At 53.0% G+C, this 19,512-nt stretch overlaps 1 protein-coding gene across 2 annotated transcripts in view; it reads left to right on the top strand.

The window, feature by feature from the left end:
* The window catches only part of SRGAP3 (SLIT-ROBO Rho GTPase activating protein 3), a 66,219-nt gene that overhangs the window by 29,348 nt on the left and 17,359 nt on the right, over positions 1 to 19,512 (top strand). For both annotated transcript variants that reach the window (XM_058813188.1, XM_058813187.1), the window contains exons 3-9: positions 1,439 to 1,601; positions 6,275 to 6,337; positions 10,793 to 10,978; positions 12,354 to 12,482; positions 17,429 to 17,650; positions 18,087 to 18,188; positions 18,412 to 18,609. In XM_058813188.1, the coding sequence (XP_058669171.1) occupies positions 1,439 to 1,601; positions 6,275 to 6,337; positions 10,793 to 10,978; positions 12,354 to 12,482; positions 17,429 to 17,650; positions 18,087 to 18,188; positions 18,412 to 18,609 (1,063 nt within the window). The remainder of the gene's footprint in view (positions 1 to 1,438; positions 1,602 to 6,274; positions 6,338 to 10,792; positions 10,979 to 12,353; positions 12,483 to 17,428; positions 17,651 to 18,086; positions 18,189 to 18,411; positions 18,610 to 19,512) is intronic.

The following is a 19,512-nucleotide window of genomic DNA, read 5'->3' as shown; positions in this document are numbered from 1 at the left end:
CCAGCGGTGTCTGTGAAAGTCTCTCAGCTGGAACTGTGCCCTTTGTTCCAGATGAAACTCATGTCCTTCAGTTCAGTGGCCAAAGGCTGCAGCTGCTGTTCAGTGCCTTTCACAGAGCCTGGGCTTTGCCTGCTCGCTGCCCTTCTCCTCACCAGCCCCAGGCTCTTCACAGTCTGTTTCTTCCTCTAACCCCTGGTGATTTTTTTCCTGTTTCAGCCGCAAGAGCAGTGATTTTTGCTGTTACATTGCTAAATCCTATTTATTCCATATTACTAAATCCCGTTTAATCTGTTTACTCGGTCTCTCTGGTGTGAGGCTTTACTGCTGTCTTATGCCAAGCTCTGCTGCTGATGAGTTGCTGTTCAGATCGTCTCTGTCCTTTTGGCATCTGGCTGTTGTGTGTTGGTTGTGTGGTGCTGGGTGCTGTGCACCAAGGAATTGAAGGAGCTCTGGTTCAGAGGTGGGACCTACAGAGGCTCAGGGGGTGTCTGAGCAGTATTGGGACTTAGCATTGCTTGCAGTTCTAGAAGCTGCTGCTGTGCAGTGTCCACAGGTGACAAGTGGTTCTCCACGGTTCTAAAGGACTTGGGCACAAGTGCTGGTGTTGTTGGTGGCGTTAATTGGGTCAGCTTGATTTCCGTGCTCTCCCCTGCTGAGTCCTCACTGTCCATTCCATGTCCATAGATTCCCTTGATACATTTCCATCTTCCAGCCTGCTGTGTACCTGCCCTTAGCAGGCCCATCTGCAGCCCTTCCCCAGCTGCTCACGTGTGTCATTATTGTGATGAGGCTGTGACTCTCGGCATTCCCGTCCCTGCAGTGCTGCTTTGTCCCCGTGCAGCCGTGTGCAGCGGGCTGTGCCCAGCCCTGCCTCTGGCCGTCGTGGTGCCTCCAGGGCCAGGGCTCGTCCTGCTGTCTGCAGGCCGTTGTTCTGTCCGTGTGGGCATGCACAGGGCTCTGCAGTGTCCACGCTGTCCGCCACAGCATACCTGGGTGTGTTCATGTTGTGCACAGACACTCTGAGGTAACATTGGATGCAGAACCCTTTTGTGAGCACTTTTCAGTGCACTAAGGCCAGCACAGTGTACTGGGGGGCAAGGGGCCATTCTGCAGCAGTGACAGCTGTATTTGTACGGCGAGGGGAAAGAACGAGCAAAACTGTCTCCCTTTCCAGGGATGTCTCTTCTCCCGTGCCATCTGCCAGAGCACAGTTTGGGAAGGGGCTGGCTGGGGGCCTGGCGTGGCACAGGTGCTTGTGTGGCACTGGACATCCCTGTGTGGCAGGGCTGGTACAGCTGGAAGAGGAGATCATGCCCCAGATCTCAGCGGCTGTGTGCAGGGGAGGGAGGTGATGTGCCCACAGCGTTCATTTGAAAATGGGTGCCTTTTTGACGTGTTCACCTGGCATTTTTGATTTTACTTTTCCACGATTCTCTAGGAAAGATCAGCACCTGCTGTCCCCTGTGAACTGCTGGTACCTGGTTCTGACGCAGACGCGTCGGGAGAGCCGAGACCACGCCACGCTGAACGACATCTTCATGAACAATGTCATCGTCCGGCTGTCCCAGATCAGCGAGGATGTCATCAGGCTCTTCAAAAAGGTGACTGGGCAGCCTTGCTTCATGAGCCTCCATCCTGGTGTTTAGTCTAAAATAGAATTGTTATCAGTGTTGCAGAGCAAACCTTGCAAGGGACTATCGCTAAAAGTCGTTCCAGGTAGTATTTATCCTGGAGTTTGAAGGAAACTGAGATCTAGACCTGTCACGTCTGGAGTGTGAGGTGTGACCTGGTGCTCACAGTGTCAGTGCCAGAGAAGGGAGAGGTGGAAACAGGCTGACTTCTTTCCAAGACTCTTTGGAGGGCTTCAGGGAACAGGTCAGAGCAGGCGTGTTGGGTGGAACCTTGCTCAGGAGCAGGATGACAGCTATGAGGCAGTACAGGGAGTCACTGTGCTTCCTGGGGCAAGAGTCATGCCTCAGAAATTCAGTGGAGCTATTTCCAGGAGGCAGAGATTGTCATTAGCAGGTTGTAGGGCTTTCACTGGAAAAGGGCCTTAGCTGAAATTCTTGAAAATCTGTTGAAGAGTAGAGAGGGGTTGTTTTCTGGATTAATGATTAGTTAAAAGGCAGGAAAAAAGGGAAGGAGAGTTCCAGTGCAGTTCCTAATAAATTATTTGGAAAAAGCCTGAACAGTAAGATGACAAAATCTGCTGATGATACAGAATTATTAATGATAACCAAATGAAAAAGGAGCATCAGAGACTTCTGAGAATCACACAGTCAGGTGGACCAGAGCTGTTCATTGAAGGTGAGGAGTGTGGTAAGAGCACCAAGAGTCCCAGCAGAGGGTAGGCTCTGTGGCCTTGTTTTCATCAGGGGACTGTAGTGAGGGAGCAGGGTGAGCCACAGGGCACCTGCCTCTCCAGCAAGAGAAGGCTCATAATCAGGGCTTATCTTGAAATTTCAGCCTGACTGAAAAATAAATTTCATGTGATATTTTTATGACCAGTTTCCTCTAGTTTATAGATCTGACCTAGAAATTAAACTGCAAGGTCAGGTTTGTGTTGGCTGATTTGATGTGAAATATCATCCCTTTTCCTGTTCTCCTGCCCTCCAGAAATGGAGATGCTTGGTAGATGTTGATTAGTCCAGTTCTGTCTCAAAATGTTCCTCCCATTTGCATGGTTTTTGAGATTTATATTTAAACTGGTTTTTGAGATTTATATTTAAACTGTGTTTCTGCTTTCCCTGTCCATGTCTGGGGATGATGTGCCTCATTTGGAAACACAGGACAAATTCAGCCAGCTTGCAAACAAGGACGTACATTGAGTGTCCTAAGTGTTCTGGTGTCCAGTCTGGCTTTGAGTGTGGTGGGTAAAGCCCTCCAAGGGGGGCCAGGCTGTGCAAGGCTGCTGGCAGATAACCTGGCTGCAGAAGGGTTAAAGCAGTTGTGGTTCAGCTGCTGGGTGTGCTGGAGATTGCTCTTTGATGGTAAATTAGAGTAGCATTTTTTTCCAGAAATGTCACTTTTAATTCTTCCCATCTAGAGTTTATTAATGGCCTGTGACACGCTGCAGGGACAGGGGGAGCCAGGAGGTTTTGTGTTTCCTGCACTCATTATGTAAATGTGAGCAGTCCCTAGGAAGGGTGGGGAGGGCTCAGGGGTACAGGGTGAGCATAACCAAGGAGCAATTGCTCAGCACGTGGTAATCTGCCTGGAGAGATGTGGGTGCTGAGCTGCTCCACCCCAGTGCTCTCCCGTCACTGAACGGGCAGTTTGTCCCTCTCCACCCAGGTGTCCTGGCACACTCAAACCCAGGGTGAGGCACCCATTGCCAGGCCGGTGTTTGCTCCACTCTGACCTTCTGCTGTGCAGAGGGAAGGAAGTATGATGCTTCTTCCAGGTATGGGACACAGGAAATTACATGTTTGAGACAGAGCATTGCTATGTCCAAAATAAGGGTGCTGGCTTATCCCCCAGTATGGGATTTAATTATGTGCTGTGACAGTGAATTTAATTACAGCCCGTGCTGCTTTGTCCTGGATGGAGGTTGGATGAAGAAGCAGTGTCTGGATGGGAGCTCTTGTCTTTGTCTTGGATGTCCATTGCCAGTCATCCATGCTGCTGCTGCCCCAGACTTTGTCAGCATGGCAGGAATTTTAATAAATTGCTAACTTGAAGCCATTGCTGTCTCAGTGAGCAGCTGTGGGTTTTAGGAGGAATGTGAGGCCTAAAGGAAGCACCTAAATTGTAGTTCAGGTTTTGTGGATGGTCCCAGGAACTGGAATGATGTTTGGGTGGTGTCCCCTGTCAGTACACAAATATAATTTCTCCATTGGAGAAAGGGAAGGCAGCAGGCTTGGAGGAGAGGCAAGTCCTTCAGCTTGGAGGAGGCTGCAGCATCCTCACTCATCCTCACTGCCCTCTTGGATGCTGGGAGCCTCCACTGATGCTGCAGCCCCTTTGCAGCAGGGGCCAGGTGTTGGGTTAGTGTCTGCAAGCAATTGGCTCTTTAACAGTGCTCCCCACCTGTGGCTGCCTGTGCAGGTGTAGCTCATGGAGCAGCAGCTGAGCCAGTTTGTGTTGCTCTATTTCAGAGTCTAAAATTGGGTTTGAAAATTACAGCTCTGTGGCCCTGCCCTGTGTGCTACAGGAAATCCGGGGCAGAGGCAGAGCTGGAGCTCAGGCTGGCCACAGCTGCTGCCACCAGCCTGTCCTGTCCTGTGCTGTCCTCCCCTTGGCTTGGGGCCTGACCCTGGCAGCAGGGATGGCTGCAGGGTGCTCCAAGCCCTGTTTGGAGACCCTGACTGCAATAACTCACATTAGAATCACAGGATGGTTTGGGTTGGAGAAGCTCTCTGGGGTCATGGAGTCCAAGCCTTCCCCCAGCACTGCCAAGGCCACCATGTCCCCAGTGCCACATCCACACAGCCTTTAAATTCCTCCAGAAATGGAGAAAAAGGTTTTTCCAAATATTTAACCTAAACTTCCCTGGTACAACTTGAGGCTGTTTTCTCTTGTCCTGTCCTCTGTTCCCTGTCCCCTGGCCCCCACTTGGCTGCACCCCCCTGTCAAGGAGCTGAAGAGAGTGAGGAGGTCCCCAGACATCTTTGGGCTGTGTCTGCCCCGTGCACATCTGTCACAGCTCTGTTGTGAATTAAGCTCAGTGAGATGTTTGGGAGCAGTGATGACCATCAGTGTTGGTGGGCAGGGCACAGGGACTGGGCTCCAGTCCAGATGGGGGTTCCTGGTGGCCGTGGGCCTCCACTGAGGTCCAGCCTTGTGGTCACTGGCATCATCCTGGCACCTCCCTGGTGCCCATGGGGTGGGAGCAGTGTGCTCAGTCAGGCTCTGAGGATGGGGCTGTCCCAGGTGCCCTGGCACCAACTCAGACACACCATGGTTACTGGGTGGGACTGTCACCCTGTAGACTCCTTGCTTCAGGCTTTGCTTTAAGTCTAACTTCTAATAATCTAGATTAAACTGTCAAAGTCTGTAGGTTGTCCCATTGACTGGAATTAGAGGACCTTTCTGTGCTGAGGGCTTCTGTCATCACCCAGCCTGGTGGAATGTTGTTTTCCCTGCCCACATGCACAAAACTTCCTGGAGTTATTTGAGGAAATCTGGGAGAAACTGCTCAGTGTTGTTTTGGTTTGGTTTAGGGGAGGGAGGAGGGGGTTGTCTATACTTAGTTTAAACACATCTTCAAGCTGTAATAAGTATTTCCTAGCCAGGAAGATTCCACGGAGAGATTTGTGGTGTCATTAGAGGCAGGCAGGAGAGCAGTGTGAGTGCATCCCAGCTCCTCAGCTGCTGGAGCTGGTTTGATGTGCAGCCAAGCCCCAGTGCTGGGCAGCTCCCCGTGCTGTGGCCTCTCCATGAAGGGCTGTGTCCATGCTCTGGGAGGCTGGCAGCTGCAGCTGCCTCATCCTGCCTGGCAAGGAAAGGGAAAACACAGCCTGATAATGGCATTTCAGCAGACAGGAGGATGCCAGGAGTTCCTCACTGGCACTGTCTCCTCAGCTGGCTGAACTTTGGCTGCTACGGTTGTGAAACGGGACACTTTATTATATAACTGTGGTGCAGCTATTTTGTAATGTCCCTTTTCATGCTTTGGTTCACTCAGGTCAGAATAGTGAAAATGAGCTACTGAGGAGGAGCTGGGGGCTGGGTCATGGCCAAGGGAATTGTGAACCTGGGACGCTGGTGCTGGGGAGCCCTGGTAGTCTTTGCTCTGAAGCACCAGCATTGGCTGCAATTGCAGGTCCAGCAGCAGATGTGTTTAATCACAGAGCAGCAGAGTTTTCAGATCAAGACAGATCGATGGGTGATGCTGTGGGGCTGGAGAATGCCGACCTAGGGCACACAAATGGCTGTTGGATGATGTACACCCTGCCAGTCTCAGCGTGAATCTGTGTCAGTCCCCAAACTGGGGGACAGTGATGTGTGTTATACCCACATGGGGAGTTGGCTGTGGGCTGGGAATGAATTTACCAGTGGAAGGGCAAAGCAGTATTGCCTGTAATTTTAGATTCATCTGTTTTGCAGGGGAAATACGTTAAATTATATGAAATTCCTCCTCATGGTCTCTGAAACCCAGTTTGGGTGATCCATGGGCAAACATCAATCTCAAATGAATACACAGCCACTCTGAAACTGCATGAGACTTTGCTGTGCTGTGCATTCATGTTTATGATTCCTCTGAAATGTATTTCATTTTAGATCTGCATGTTTTGAGCATAACAGTGTCACCTCTCTTGTTTTTGTCTTGCAGAGCAAGGAGATTGGCCTCCAGATGCATGAGGAGCTCCTGAAAGTCACCAATGAGCTCTACACGGTGAGCACGGAGCCCATCCCACTGTTCCCCAGCCTGGGGAGCACGGGCATTTGTTAGAGCCAGTCTGAGGAGGCTCTGCCCTGGCTGTCCTGCAGCGTGGCCCATTCCTTCCCCTCTATCCTTTGGGAGATCCTCTCTCCTCACTGGGGGTGGCAGTGCTGGAGGCCAGGGGCTGGGTCCTGGTGCCCAGCTGCTTCCCTGGAGCCTGGCGGGGCAGTGTGGGTGTGATCCAGTCAGATCCCTGTGCCTGCAGTGCCCTCACCCCTGGGGCAGTGTGGGTGTGATCCACTCAGATCCCTGTGCCTGCAGTGCCCTCACCTGCTGGGGCTGTTGGATCCACTCAGATCCCTGTGCCTGCAGTGCCCTCACCTGCTGGGGCTGTTGGATCCACTCAGATCCCTGTGCCTGCAGTGCCCTCACCTGCTGGGGTGTGATCCACTCAGACCCCTGTGCCTGCAGTGCCCTCACCCCTGGGGCAGTGTGGGTGTGATCCACTCAGACCCCTGTGCCTGCAGTGCCCTCACCTGCTGGGGCTCGGGCTCCACGTCACCTTTTGGCCCGGCTCACACCCTGGGTTGGTGATTTCCAGGCACCAGTGGCTCTGAGCTGGCCTTGTTGTCTGTTGGATGCCTCCCTGCCCCTGTGAGCCCTGGGGGGATGGCTGAGCTCCACCTTCTGCTGGGGAATGCAGAAAACTTTGGCTCATAGGGGAGCTTCTGCCCCAGGAGCACTTTGGCTGCAGAGCTGTCTGTGCCTCCCAGGGAGATCGTGTGCTGTTAGTCAGGACACGGCTCTTCAAGCAGGTTTTCATAGCAGAGTAGTAAAAGCCTTTGTGTTGCTTCTGCCTCTTGCCCAGTAGCAAGTTTTTTTTTTTAAATATTTTATTTGTGGTTTAGGAGCCACAAAACCATATAAAGTCTGCCTTTTGTTGGAAAATTGAGATAATATACTTGCTTTCTTTGGTAGTATCTGTAACTGGTACATAAATAATGCTGTAGTAGGTTTATTCCTAAACAATCATTCTATTTCATCTTTTTGAAAAACTGGCCTAAACAACAGAGCATGAATGATTGTATTTGAAATTTCTGCCATAAATCTCCTCTTAACAGGTTGGTTCCTGCACTGGCTGTTGAAGGATTTGATTGTTGTGAGACCTGCAGTGTGGGTGGACAGCAGATCAGATTAAAAAGCCTGTGTGAGATTTGGGAGTGCGTTGTTGATGGTTGAATGTCACAAGCTGTGTTAGGGGTGGTGACTAATTAGGATTAATTGCAGCAGCAGCATGACAGATGCACAACAAGGAAAGGCTGACAAGGCTGGGCTGGGCTGCATAGCTGTGCAGAGCCTGCTCTGAGCCCAGCCAGGGGACAGGGCCGTCCCTGGGGACACGCTGGGGTCAGCACTGTGCTGAGCTCCCACTGCAGGCAGCGGCCAGGGGGAGCGCAGGGTGAGTCTGCTCGTGCTCACAGGAGCTGAGACTGCTGCCATCGCTGCCTTGCTCCGTGTGCTGAGCAGAACGGGCTGGAATGGTGAAACAAACTGGTTTGAATGGGAAACGGGGGCACCTGGAGGAGCTGTGTGTCTGCGCTCAGCCTTGCTGCTGAGGTGACACGCTGGTTGTGTCACGCAGGCAGGGGGAGCAGGGAGGGGACATGCTGCAAAAGCATGGGGAAAGGGCTGTGGGGCACTCGGGGTCACCTCATGTGTGCTTGGTGCCAGCAGCTCGGGCTCAGAGCTCTGTTCCTGAGCCAGCAGGTGAGCAGACCCAGCTGCCCCCGCTCAGGGGTCTGGGGGTGCCTGGGGCCACCTTGGGGCCGAGCTGCTGCTGTGTGTGCTCTGTGCCCACGCTGGTGCCCATGAGCAGCACGGGAGCTGTGCCTGCTGGCAAAGCCCACACGGGGCAGGGGCCTGGCTCACAGGGCACCAGGCTGCTCCTGTGGCAGAATTGTCACTTTGCTGTCACACAGGGAAGTTGATTTTCTTGCCTCTGGCCAGGCCTTTACCCACAGCTCATCCGTGCCCTGGCAAGGCTGCTTTTTAAGCCTCTCCAAGGGGAATTCTGTGCACTGGATGGAAAATTGAATTTTTTTCAGGCTTCTCAGGCATTCACTGTCTCAAACTTAAGCCAAAACAGCCACATTGATTTTAACTCAGTGTTGTTGCCGTTCTGATGCAAGTCACCCTGTGGAGTCTGGATGGAGAACCAAAGCCACACAGATTTTAATCAGAATGGAAGTGGATGACTTTCATTCTGAAGTGGAGATGCTTGTGAATGGTTTTGTGCAGAAATAGTTCAGCTGTGAGTTGAAACCAGCTCTGTCCCTTTGGTTCCTCCTTATGGATTCCAGAGAGAGGTACCAGCTGGAGCTGGTAAAGGCTGAGGGGGCCTGAGCTGTACCTGACACAGTCCCCCCATTTCTGCTCTGGCTCCTCTGCTGGGTCAGAACCTTGGGCATGAGCTGTTGAGGAGAACAAAGCCCTCATAGCTGGAGACTGCCAGCAGTGCCATTTATGGCCAGTATTTTGGCAACAGCCTTTATCCAGAACATGTAATTAATATGGAAAACACAACTCGTGTTGTTAAATAACTAATGAACATTGGAACATATTTTTCCTCCTTGGCTGCAGCTAATTAACTGATTTGCAGGAAGGATCCCCGGGACGCAGCTGTGGCAGTTTGTCTTTGTGTCACAGCACTGCAGGCCAGGGACAGCCTGATCTGATTGCAGGCACCGAGGTGGCACCAGGGAATTGCAGATCAGGGCTGATTGCTGCACTGCAGCCTGGCCCCGGCCAAAATCAAGGCAGATATAAACAGAAATATGCTCTGAATTTCCAAGAGCGAGCGGTGTGGCAGGGCAGCTGGTGAGGAGCACAGTGAGTTGTTTAAGGTGTCTGTTTTGGTTGGGTAACTGTCCCATAACCTTTAGATTTCACAAACCCCGGCAATTTGGAGCCCTGATACTCATTGGGTTTCTCTGTCATGTTATGTCAGGGCCTCTCTGCTTGCTGCAGAAACCTTTCCTCTTACTGCCTGCAGCCCTGGTGTGCAGCACTTTGCTTTCCACTTCCCTCTGTGTGTTCACAAAAAGATGTAGGTGGTGAGGATGAGGAGGGCTCAGCGAAACCCTCTGGTCTTTCTCTTTAAGAAAAGCCCAGGAATCGTCTGGTTTATGTGTGTCCTGTGACATTCACTGCAGAAAAGGCAGTTTGAAATATGTGGCTGGAATCTGTGTTAAGAATCTTCAGGGTTTGGAAATGCAGCAGCTCAGGGCCAAGCAGGCGCCTTTGCTCACTGCCCCTTGCCTGTCCCTGTGCATTGGGGTGTCCCTGGCACTGGGGTGTCCCTGCAGCACCAGGTTTGTGCACTCTGAAGGGCGTTGGGAGCCTGCTTTGGCTGAGGGCTGTGCTTGGCAGGAGGAGGGGTCCTGCAGCTCAGCCTGACTGCTCCAAGTCAAACACTCCTGCGTCCTGCTGGCAGCTGAGGAAAGCTGTGTTTGCTTCATTAAGCCGTGTGTAAAAATCCCCTGCCTTTGGGGGTTCCTGCTTGTTTTAACCCTTGGGCCTCAGGCAGCGTGTCCCAGCGTGTGCCAGCGTGTCCCAGCGTGTGCCAGTGTGTGCCAGCCCTGCTGAGGCTGATTGCAGTGAGCAGTCAGGCACTGTGTGCTGTGTCAAGGCAATGTGAGATAAACCACCCACATCCCGAAGGGAGATGGTAGAAGGGGACAGTGTGACTAAAGGCATAGAGACAGAGGAGCAGATGTGTGCCTCTTGCCAGCTCCATTAAAATGATCCAGTGTGCCCTTTGGGCTCTTGTTTCTGAAAGGGAAGGTTGTGCTGGAAGTTTTGCCTGTAGAGTGTTCCAGGATCAGCCATCCCTCCTGGATCAGGAATGTGAAGGAGAAGGTGCTGCTGCACCTGTCCTGGCCCTGCCTGTGCCTGCTGCTGGCAGCAAGGGGAGGATGAGGTGGTGACAGGAGACAAGCCCCAATTCTGCCTGGGGATTGCAGCTCCTCCACTTCTGGGTGGTTCTGCTGTCTGGGTGGCACAGCAAGGGCTGTCTGGTGGCTTAGCAAGTCCAAGTGTAGGAACAGGGGTTAGGTCAAAAGGGAGTTCAGAGGGACTGTGGCCTCCCTCAGAGTCACTTGACCCTTATCCCAGCTGCAGAGCTCTGAGGTTATTCCTGATTTCCCTGTTGGCAGGCACACGGTGCTCTGCCTGCAGGTGTGTGCTGGATCGTGTGCCCCCAGTGGGGCTGGGTGCCATCACAGCTCTGAGGCCAGCCTGGAGCCTCTAGAAGTGGGGCTGGGGCTGGGATTCATTCTGAAGCTTTCCTCCCCACTCTGTTCCTCAATGCCCCCACGGCCCCTCTGCCCTGCCCAGGGCTGCTGGCCTGTCCTGCTCTGGGGCTGCAGGTGACCGTGGGAGGGGGCTCATGACCTCCTGTGTCTGCAGGTGATGAAGACCTACCACATGTACCACGCAGAGAGCATCAGCGCCGAGAGCAAGCTGAAGGAGGCAGAGAAGCAGGAGGAAAAGCAGTTCAACAAGTCGGGGGACATCAGTGTGAACCTGCTGCGACACGAGGACCGGCCGCAGCGGCGCAGCTCTGTCAAGAAGATTGAGAAGATGAAGGAGAAGGTGGGTGAGAGGGAAGGAAGAGGGAGCTGGGCTGGGGCTGGGGCTCCCTGCAGGCAGCAGGGGTTGGCTTCAGCCTTGTCCTTGTCTGTGAGGCCATTCCTGTATCTCTGGGAAGGGTTAGGAAGGCTGATGTGCTGCTGAGGGCAGCCCAAGGAGGCCACCACAGGTGTCATCCCTGCTCCTGGCTGTGGAGGAGGGCCAGGACCAGTTCTAGAGGAGGCGTGCCAGGGACAGGCCGTGCAGCCCTGGACGGGTGCTGGACCGGCACAGGAGCCACGTGGAGCCTCCTGGCTGTCTCTGTGCAGGGAGAGCTGGGACAGCAGCTGGGGGGCCCTGGGGGCGATGGCTGCTGGAGCACAGCACAGGGAGAGGTGCTGGGAGCTGCTTCTCCAGCAGCAGCTCGGGCCATGGCGTGCTCGGGGCCTGGCTGTGCCAGCTGGGAGCCCAGAGGCTGTGCTGAGGAGGGCAGTGCACCAGGGTACCACACTCAGCGTGGGGATGCACCCTGGGCTGGACAGCAGACCCTGCTCCGGGAGGCTGGGGTTTGTCTGGGATGTGTTCTTTAAAGATGGGCTTTCAAAAAAGAACAATAGCCTTGGGTTTGCTCAGGAACTGACTCTTGGTAGCAAAAAATGAGTTGGATCTATGAAATAACAGTGTTCTTCCTCTGTAGACTCTCTGGGAGTGGGAGTGCAGTATTTTGATGGATTTGCTAGGCAAAACCCTTTGTGCTGCTCTGGCCTCAGCAAATCCCTGTGACCTCAGGATCTCCACAAGTTTTTGTGTTAATTTTGGAGTAAAGGAGACAGTTTCCCCAGCCAGGACACCTTTGTTTGCTGGCTCACCCAGCCCTGGGACATTTCTAACAGTGAACTTCTCAGAAGGGTTAATCTTTTGATTCAGCCTTCAGAGCAGAAATCTGCCTGAGCAGATGTCCCAGATCTGGAGCACATCTGCTTGCCTACAGTTTTGAATTCTGGGTCCTGTTCTGAATTGTGCAGCTTGGGCCTCTGGGCCAGATTCCACTTTGATACAGCTGCACACATCTGGAGCAAGTCCAAACGTATGTCAGCATTTCTGGGGGGAAATTTGGCCCTCTGGTTTTGACTGATGCCAAAATCCCCAGCAGCAGCTGTGCTCAGGGGCTCCAAGTACCTCTGAGCAGGATGCACTCATCGTGGCTGGCTGACAGTGCGAGGGGTGTTCAGATGGGATCTCCTCCACCCTGGCAAGGTCCCTGTTTTCATACCAGATAGCAAGTTTTAGTAATTACCTCGTCACACCCAGGCTGCAGGGTGCTGTGGGGGTCTGTGGCAGGAGAAACTGTGCCATTACCACCCTGTTTGTGCTCTGACACCGCATTCTGCTTTTTCAGAGACAAGCCAAGTATTCTGAGAACAAGCTGAAGTGTACAAAAGCCAGGAACGACTACCTGCTGAACCTGGCAGCCACCAACGCGGCTGTCAGCAAGTACTACATCCACGACGTGTCTGACCTCATTGATGTGAGTGCCTCCCTGGGCCCCAGCCTGCTGGGCTCCTGACTGCACCCTGTGCTGCTGAGGGGCTGTCTTGGGGGCCTTAGGGGGTTCTTAACTGGGGCTGAAGGTGTCCTGTCAATTGGGTTTGCCTTGGGCGAGCCAGAGGAGACTGAGGTTTCTGCTTGGCCCATTGGTTACTCTGTGTTTGAGACAGAAATGCTCCCCAAGGTCAGGCACAGCCTTGGCTTTGGTGCTGAACCAGAGGGGTTTTTCTCTGCTACTCGGTGACTTTGGTGGGGATTCAGCAAACGTGGCAGCGCTGTCCTGCCTGGTGGCAGCGCTGTCCTGACTGCTGTCCTGCCTGGTGGCAGCACTGTCCTGCCTGGTGGCAGCACTGTCCTGGCTGGTGGCAGCGCTGTCCTGCCTGGTGGCAGTGCTGTCCTGGCTGGGGAAGGCACCTTGGGGCTTTGTCCCGGTGCTCCTGGCAGGGAACAGCCTCAGGGCAGGAACTGCTGGAGGCAGCTTCGTGGCAGTAGCAGGAGCTGAGCTCTGGTGACTCCTACAAACAGCTTTGAGATGATTCAGAGAAGGGATTTCTGCTTCTTCCTTTATCGGGCATCCCACAGCGTGTAGATTGCACTGTGCAGTTTCTTCCTGCTGGAGTTGCCTCAGTGAGTGCATAAATAGCTGAGCTTGAAGCACTGAGTTACCATCATTACCTAATGTACAATTTAAAAAGCTGCTTGAGTGTTTACCTCCTTTCCTAACCCATTGGCATGTAGTTACACTTCTGAGAATTAAAGTAAATCTGATGCAAATCCCCAATGACTTCAAGATTTTCATATATGATAAAATACTCTTCATTATGTTTTGTTCTCTTTATTATTGAAGATGTGTAAGAAAACAAGTAAGTTGATCTTGGAGACATTTGAATGGCAGGGTATGAGAACACCTCGATTTATCTGCAGGCTTTCTGCTTTTGCAGTGCATATTCTTTCTTCTGTTAAATTATTTTTTAGGCAAGAATGACTTCGTTTTGTGGAGATTTTTGAACTTTGATTTTCTGGAGTTTTGCTGAGTTCCATTTTAATTCTGTCTGTTTATATTATTCTTCCCAACTTTTATTTCCTCACTGACACTTCCTCTGGAGTCAGCAGATGGCATTTCTCCCACATTCCAGAAATCCCTTCAGGGACTTCGGCTAAAGCATCTTTAACATGGAGCAATGAAATTTCCCCAATTACAAAGTCTGTTCATCAAAGAAACAAAATACTGGATGCATGAGCTGAGCTCGGGGCAGCTCTGAGCCGGGCTGGGCACACTGAGCCTGGGGCACACTCTGAGCCGGGCTGGGCACACTCTGAGCCGGGCTGGGCACACTCTGAGCCTGGGGCAGCTCTGAGCCGGGCTGGGCACACTCTGAGCCAGGCGGGGCACACTCTGAGCCTGCCTGACCATACTCTTGTGGCTTCTGGCAGCTCCTCCACCATGGAATGGTGAGGGATGCTCCAGGCTGACTCTCTGGGATGGGGAGAGGCGACAGGGCTCGCACACCCTCCATCTCCAGTACAAATTGCAGTACAGCTGCTGATTTCACACAAATGCGAACCGTCAGGACGCTGCAGAGCCAATTTACCGACGTTTCCCCCAAATCCCAGCTGCCTCAGTGTCATCTCTGGGCACAGCCTTGCCATCACTGGGTGTCCCTGCAGAGCAGTGGCCGGTGACAAAGCCGTGCTCCGCTCTCCTGCTCTGGCGAGGCCGAGGCCCCAGCTGCTCCAGGAGGGAGGGAAGCCTCCCAGGGCTGCGGCTTAATGAGAACGGTGAAGCCCATCAGAGGAGCCGTGAAGGGGCGCGGAGCCGTCTGCCCCTCTGTCTCCAGTGGCCTGGTTGTTTTGTCCTAGAAAGGAAGGGAAGAATATAGAGATAGATCAAATTAGCCTTGGACTGTCAGTGCACCACGGGGCCTCCTCCTCGGATGACACGTGCGTCTGTTTAAGCGCCTGGGCTTGTCTCATTACTGTCATTAACTGTGTGACCAAGTTAATCTTTTTGGCCATGTATGCGAAGAGGAGATAAAGCTCCTTATCCATCCCTCTGGAGTTCTCTGGGAAATGGCTGCAAGATAGTTTGAAGTGGTCACATGAAAGATATCACTGGATTCAGCAGAGAAAATGGAACAGGCAGTTTGCATACAAACTGATCTGCCAAAACGTGTGCAGCCTCCTCTGAGTCCTTCTGGAGCAGTAGCCCACCTCCCTATGGATTAGTGATTGCTGTATCTGAGAGAAGCCAGGAAAGGAGGGGAACTCTGAGGAAATTCAGTGTTACATGGAACTGTGGAATTGCTTGGTCCCTGGCAAAATCAGCTGAGTCAAGTTAGGGAACAGAAACAGCAGCTGAAATAGTTATGCCAGATATCCTCAGTTGGCTTTACTGGCCTGGTTGAGCAGGGCTTGGAGCAACCTGGGCTGCTGGAAGGTGTCGCTGTTTGTGGCAGGGTGGTTGAAATTGGATAATCTTTAAGGTCTCTCCAGCATAAACTACCTGGGCTTCTGTGATTTACTTGCCACACAGCACAGCTCGGTATTTTGCAGCAATGTCAAGAGAGTAGAGGCCAGAAATTAAAAGAAGCATATAATTATTATGTATTATGCGTATAATTAAAAATAGTGCAGAATATTTTTTATAAACAAATAAGGAAAAAAATGCAGAGCAGAGGGAACAGAGCAGAGCAAATGAGTTGGGCTCTTTGTTTGCAGCAGTGCTGGTCCTGTGGAGGCAGGGGCGTCACTGCTCTGCCTGGGATGATAAGGGGCGGCTTGCAGGGCCCCCAGGTGCTACTCAGGTGTCACTCTGGGGTTCCACTTGCTCAGGTCAAGGCATGGGGCTGGCTGAGCTCTGTCATGTGCAGGTTCAGCCTCCCAGATAGCAGAGGGGCTCTGTAGCTGGGGCCACAGAGCACTGTGTGCCTTTCCTTCTCCCGGAGCCCAGGAGTGCCCCCCGTGCAGTTCTGGGGTGGGCAGGGGCAGGCACACAGGTATTTGGCTGCTCCCACGGTGTTTTGGCCACATGTGCTTGCTTGAGCTGCAGGAGCCGGTTGTTTCTCAGGCTGAACACTGGGATATTTCCAGCCCTTGCAGGGTGTTACCAGCCGTGATGAATTAATGCTTGGGGAGCTCTGAGCTTGGCAGATGAAAGGCGCTGCGGAAGGGCTGGGATTATTATTTGTGGTTCTAATTTATTTGCCATCAAAGGGATGAGAGGGGTGAGAAAATGCCATTTGTTCTGGGGCTGGGAGCATCGGTTTGAAGTCTTTTTTTTCTTCCTTTTTCTTCTCCCCTCCCCATTGTTGTTCCTGTGGGAATTGCGTGGAAATCCCTGCTCCGTCTTTTCTTCTCTGGGCACCCGTGTGTGAAGCAGCCGTGCCGATCACCAGGGCTTCAAGGGCTGCGGTGTGTGCAGGAGGTGCCGCCCTGCTTTTCAGGAGCAGCTGATTTCTGGGCACTGCCAACCACTGCCGGCTTCAGTGCGAGCCCAGCAGCAAAAAAGGGGAAACATTTCACGTGGAACTTTGTCCTGAAAGCAGCTGGCAATGCCCTGAGCCCCTCTGCTTGTGTTCTGTGCCGTGCAGCGCTTTGCCTTGTAGTGGCTCGGGTTTGTGTGCTTTGGGAATTCCCACCCTTGAGCAGTGGCGCATATTTCCTCCTGGTGCTGTTTCTTGTAGTCCAGTATCTGTGCTTTCAGGGCTGGGAGGTGCTGGGGAGCGCACAGTCCGTTCCCAGGGCACGCGGCTGTGCTCAGCTGGGCAGGGCAGCAGGGCTGGTCCTCCCCCAGTGCTGGCACGGGGCCCTGGCCCTGGTCCCTGCCCTGGCTCTGTGCAGCCCCTCGGCCTCATTGTTCCAGCGCTGGGGATTCTGTACAAACAACCTGCAGTGCTCCTATGGGTGCTCCTATGGAACTGTCTCATGGGAGAGACTTGCAGCACAGACTGAGGATTTGCCCCGAGCAGCAAATGGAAATTCACCCCTTATCTTTTTTGTGTTGCTTGTTGATTTTTTTAAGGCAGGTGTGTGCCAGTCCATGACTGCCCATAATCTCAATTAATGTGATTAGAGGCTAAACAGAAGCAGGATAAATGGAGAGCTGTGACAATTTGATAGTTTTACAAAATTGCTCATTATTGCACATGGGTTTTCATAGGTTTTAAAGACTAGGAGGGACAGTGGGGCTGGAAATTGATGCAGTGTAGCTTTGCTGCTGCTGGTTTTAGCAGAGGCTGAAGCCAGCACAGCCTTGCCATGATGTGATCTGAGCCGAGCGGTGTCACCTCACATTGGCACCAAGCATGAGATGGCTTCTTGGGTCAGAGCTGCTTGTGGCACCAGCTGAGATTTTGGGCTTCACTTCGAGTTTATCAATATGAATTTCAGGAAGTATTTCTTCACAGAAGGGGTTGTCAGACACTGGAACGGGCTGCCCAGGGAAGTGGTGATTTCCATCCCTGGAGGTGTTCAAGGAATAGCTGGACGTGGCATTCAGTTCTCGGGGCTGGGTGACAAGGTGGGGATTGGTCACAGGTTGGACTGGCTCAGCTCTGATGGAGCTTTCAGGGCAGCAGCAAATCCCTGTGTTGGTATGCCAAATGACATGTTGACATGCCAAATTCAGTTATAGTGGGGACAATGTTTAAAGCCAGTTTTTTAAAGTACAGTATTTTGGCAGCAGTTAACTCCAAGATTTATCATTTTCCCCAAGACAGACATGAGAGTGATCAGCAGCATGAGGAGCTGCTCCATGGTGGGAGGCAGGCAGCTGCCCAGGGACAGAGCAGGATGTGCACACACCACAGGGCACGGTGTATGCAGGATGGCACACACCACGCCTTGCTTCAGCTTCCATCTGTGTCTGAGAGCCTTGCAAAATGCGTTGGGAGTTCGTGTGAGCAGAGCCTCCTTTGTGTTTGCCAGTGCTGCGACCTGGGCTTCCACGCCAGCCTCGCTCGCACCTTCAGGACGTACCTGTCGGCAGAGTACAACCTGGAGACGTCGCGGCACGAGGGCCTGGACGTCATCGAGAACGCCGTGGACAACCTGGACGCGCGGAGCGACAAGCACACCATCATGGACATGTGCAACCAGGTCTTCTGCCCGCCGCTCAAGTTCGAGTTCCAGCCCCACATGGGGGATGAGGTAACGTGCTCACCTGTGGGGCTGCACGGGCCTGGCCCTGCTCTAAACCATCCCTGTGAAACTGTCCCCGACTCCTCACCCCTCTCTGCTGCCTTCACACACTGCTGTTCATGTGTCCCTTCCTAATGAGACTCTGGGCTCGTTAGGGCTCCTCCTTTCAGGCTGCCTCTTGCTCCATGTCTGTCCCAATTAGGGAGCCCGTGGTTTGCCTCTCTCTGCCCCACAGATCTGCACAGGGGAGCTGTGATTAACCTGCTCTAATTGGGAGATGGCAGAAACACTCAGTGCTGGCCTGGGCCCAGGGCGCTGCTCTTGGGACACACGGCAACACAGCCTCTCTGGAGGCTGCCCGGAGCTTGTGGGGGCAGGAGGGAATGGTGGGGTAAGGCAGTGCGTGTCTGCTCCGTGCATGACCCTGGAATGTCTCCTGTCTCAGGTGTGCCAGGTGAGCGCCCAGCAGCCTGTGCAGACCGAGCTCCTGATGCGGTACCACCAGCTGCAGTCTCGGCTGGCCACCCTCAAGATAGAGAATGAAGAGGTAAGAGCTGGGCTCTGTGGCAGCCCTGCTGAGCCTTTCTTCCTCTGGAACTTTCCTGGTGTGCTCAGGTGTGGAGCCCCCCCTATGGCAGAGCTGGAAGTGCCCACAGGCTGCAACCAGTGCTCGCCCAGGGCTCAGCAGCTGCCTGTTGTGGGGTTGTTTTGGCTCAGGATGTGTCCTTTTCCCAGTCTGCCTCAAGCCCACGCTGTCCTGTTTCCGATAGGTACGGAAAACGCTGGATGCCACGATGCAGACCTTGCAGGACATGCTGACAGTGGAAGATTTTGATGTTTCAGATGCCTTCCAGCACAGCCGCTCCACTGAGTCGGTCAAATCAGCTGCATCAGAGACCTACATGAGCAAAATCAACATTGCCAAGAGGAGAGCCAACCAGCAGGAGACTGAAATGTTCTATTTCACTGTGAGTCTCAGCTCAGGCATACAGAACACGAAGCATTAATTGCCAGGGCTGAGGCCCAGTTAAGTGCTCATTAGTGAAGAGCAAGAACCAATTCAGTCTCTTTAAGTACTTGTCTTCTGTCAAATTTGGGTCTGGAATGCATTTCAGTGGCAGGGCACTACACAGGGACTGACAATCCAGTGCCTGCCTTGTTTTTCTCTTTGAAGGAACAACTGGAACAGCTAGATGAGATTCAGAACTTACTGAGTGGAGCAGGAGAGGCTCAGAGCAGGGTGCAGACTCCAGATGGCCTCACCATGGCCACCATCCAGGGTCTCTTCAGGGAGGCCTTCAGGACTGTGAACTATGAGCCAAGTCTTCCTCTCTGGCCTTTACAGCTTAAGTTTGCCCTTGGCCCAGGGATGAGCTGAAGCCATGACATGCCAAGGAAGGCACAAAAGCAGGGCTGTGGTGTGTGTGCCTGCCCTGCAGCTCTCATGCTGCACTCCCAGGCAGGGCCCAGGTCTCTGTTCTGGTACCTGAAATACAGGCAGCAGCCATGGGTTCACCAGAAGTCTCCCTCATTTCAGTGTGGGTCATAGCCTGTGGTTAACAGCATCTTGTGATGTGCTACATATGCATAGAAGAGCTTCTGCTTTCTCTTGGTAATATTATTGTAAATTCGGGGGGAAATCACAATTTTCATTTGGAATTGTGCTGGGGATTACTTTAATGTTTTTTGCGGAGATTTGATCTTTCCCATTTTCCATGTTCCATTTTCCATCTCTGTCTCGCTCTGTGCTCTCAGCTGTGTAGTGCCTTGCTCTGGAGCGTTCTGGGTGTCTGACAGCCTTGCTGGGGGATGGCAGTGCTCGTGCACAGTGTCACCAGCTGCACGGGGCACCTGGCAGGCCCTGCCTGCGA

The sequence above is a fragment of the Ammospiza caudacuta genome, chromosome 12, assembly GCF_027887145.1.
Source record: "Ammospiza caudacuta isolate bAmmCau1 chromosome 12, bAmmCau1.pri, whole genome shotgun sequence".
In the NCBI taxonomy this organism is placed as follows: Eukaryota; Metazoa; Chordata; class Aves; order Passeriformes; family Passerellidae; genus Ammospiza; species Ammospiza caudacuta.
The sequence above is the reverse complement of the archived record's forward strand: the minus strand, read 5'-3'. Positions and strand labels throughout refer to the sequence as shown.